This window comes from Pundamilia nyererei, unplaced genomic scaffold (assembly GCF_000239375.1).
Source record: "Pundamilia nyererei isolate P.nyererei 1_Seehausen unplaced genomic scaffold, PunNye1.0 scaffold00170, whole genome shotgun sequence".
NCBI classification, from domain to species: domain Eukaryota; kingdom Metazoa; phylum Chordata; class Actinopteri; order Cichliformes; family Cichlidae; genus Pundamilia; species Pundamilia nyererei.
The window spans coordinates 227,777-230,159 of NW_005187571.1; the positions used below are offsets into that span (position 1 = coordinate 227,777).

Here is a 2,383-nt window from a genome sequence, read left to right on the forward strand (position 1 = left end):
TTTGGTGTGTGAACGTTAAATAGAAAGCCAATAAAGGCTATTCTATTCTATTCTACTAGCGTGAAGGGGAAACATGGCTTTTGTGAATGAGGCAGAACCAGCCCATTTACTATATATTTTAATTCTTGGAAAATAAGATAAGATAAGATAAAACTTTATTAATCCCTCGGGTGGGTTCCTCTGGGAAATTCGGAAATAAACCTGAATATACAAAGTTGTACACAACTGCAACCGTATCTATCAATACAAATAAGTCAAATAGTGTTCATTAAGTTGTTCTATGGTTTATAAGTTAGAAAGTTCATTGGTGGTTTTGGTGTTTTCAAGTTATAAAGCAGAAATGCAGAAAGAGTAAAATGTATTTTTTATTATAATAATTTTATATGTACAAAAGTCTAACAACTTGCCTGTTAGTTAAAATTAATTTATCTAAATGTTAGAAAAGGATGGGGGTTTTAGGTGATGTGACAAGAGTACGTTTTCAGGTACTCCATTCAGCTGATAGAAAAGCAACTCCGTCCCATTCAGAACAGTTTTTCATTTCCTCCCTCTTGAATTAAGACATCATACTGATTAAATTCTGGTTACTGTGGACAATGTGAAAATCTGGAACAGTGTACAATACATAGGAATACAGAAAAGTCAGTCTTAATATGCTGTTGCTTCAGATACACTCTGTAAAGCTTCAGACTGTAGAGGGCGTCACCGCTCCTGTTTTCACAGCAGCTTTTCTGAAGAGCGTCTGTCCGTCAATTTTGTGAGCAAAACATCAATACCTGTTACAACAAAAACAAAAAAAGATCAGAAACATTAAACGTTAAAATGTATGTTAGTGTTTGTCTATGTGAGAGAGACAAGTTTATGCCTGTAATAGTTTGGTTTGAAGGGTCCGTGTTTGCTGATGCCCATGTACTTGGCCTGATCATCTGACAACTCTGTGAGGTGTGCGTCAAATATCGGCAGGTGAAGGCTGGCCACGTATTCATCTGAAAATATGGAGACACAAAGATGATCACACCTTAATTTCCTTCTTGGCTATACTGATAAAACAGGAAAAAGAATAATTAATGACAAATAAAATTATAATGGTCTATAAAACATTTGATATGATTTTCAGGCTTATGTGCAGCCCTGAGACCCATTACAAATGTATTATGTGAATGTTTTCAAGCTTGAATTTGAGCTTGATTTTGTGTTGGATAGTGCAAAGTGCAAAAAAGTATTTAGACTTTTTTTTTTTACTTAAATAAAATAAAATCCCATTTAAGTAGCTTAATAATTATCATGCTATATAATATAAAAAACATATTTAAAGTATCTAGTAACACTAAAGTAAATGTAGTCATTATGTAGAATGGCACTTTTCCACAATCACTTTATATTATTAGATCATAATAATTAATTCATTTATATGCATTTTAATTTTGTAACTTTTTAATGACTGTATTACAGGTATATCACTTATATATTGTAGATTTCCAATACAAAATGGTAAGTAACTAAAGCTTAGTATCGAGTACAAGATACATTAACAGCTGTGGGATAGAAAGAGAAAGTAATTAAATTAAATTCAGTTTTAATTGTATAGCACCAGATACAACAACAGTCCTCAAGACACTTTATATTAAAAGGTAAAAACCCTACAACCAACATGTGCAAGCACTTGGCAACAGTGGGAGGGAAAAAGTCCTTTTTAAAATGAAGAATGCATTGTAACTTGCCCATCTTCTTTGGCAGCAGGTAGACATCCTTGTTGTATCTTCCTTCTGGGGCATTGTACAGCTCTATGAGAGCCATGGCCTGAAACATAACAGCGAAAGTTAACTAAAAGTGACTGCGAGCAGCCTAATGACTGACAGAGCTGCTGTGGTGCATTTAGAAAAGAATAACCACTTTGTAAATCTGTGTTCTTACCTGGGTAGCGGCAGTGATGGAGAGGACAAATGAGGGCACGGTAGAGCAGCTCAGATTCAGCAAACGACCCTGAGAGGAAAGTCAATACTAAATGAAAACAAATCACGTAAGAGCGGCTATGATTACAACCATTTGAAATAATATTTCATCCCAATTGAACTGTGGTTTGTATGTACTAAACAGGATAACGTTATGATTAGTGTAGTATGAGCCCCCAGTTTAAAGCACAGCGTACACGAATGGTCTTCCTGTGCTGTCTGATGTTATTATTTACTTTTGGAGGATACACACCTGGGCCCGTATCCCTAAAGAATCTTTGTGTAAAAAGTGGCTCCTAGCGGCCAAATTCTAAGAAAATTCTCAGAATCATGAAGTTTTCTTAGAATTTCCCCTAAAAGTGACACGACAATCCCAGTTAATATAAAAGCTATTCCTCAAGATTCCTAGCGCTTAAAAGGGCTCCTAAGGC

General features: G+C 35.1%; 1 protein-coding gene across 1 annotated transcript in view; it reads right to left on the minus strand.

The window, feature by feature from the left end:
* Positions 1 to 378: 378 nt before the first annotated feature.
* The window catches only part of LOC102209111 (adenosylhomocysteinase 2-like), a 15,346-nt gene continuing 13,341 nt past the window's right edge, over positions 379 to 2,383 (minus strand). The window contains exons 14-17 of the mRNA XM_005745932.1: positions 1,915 to 1,983; positions 1,722 to 1,800; positions 866 to 986; positions 379 to 776 (exon numbers count right to left, since the gene is read on the minus strand). Coding sequence (XP_005745989.1) covers positions 770 to 776; positions 866 to 986; positions 1,722 to 1,800; positions 1,915 to 1,983 — 276 coding nt within the window. The 3' untranslated portion in view covers positions 379 to 769. The remainder of the gene's footprint in view (positions 777 to 865; positions 987 to 1,721; positions 1,801 to 1,914; positions 1,984 to 2,383) is intronic.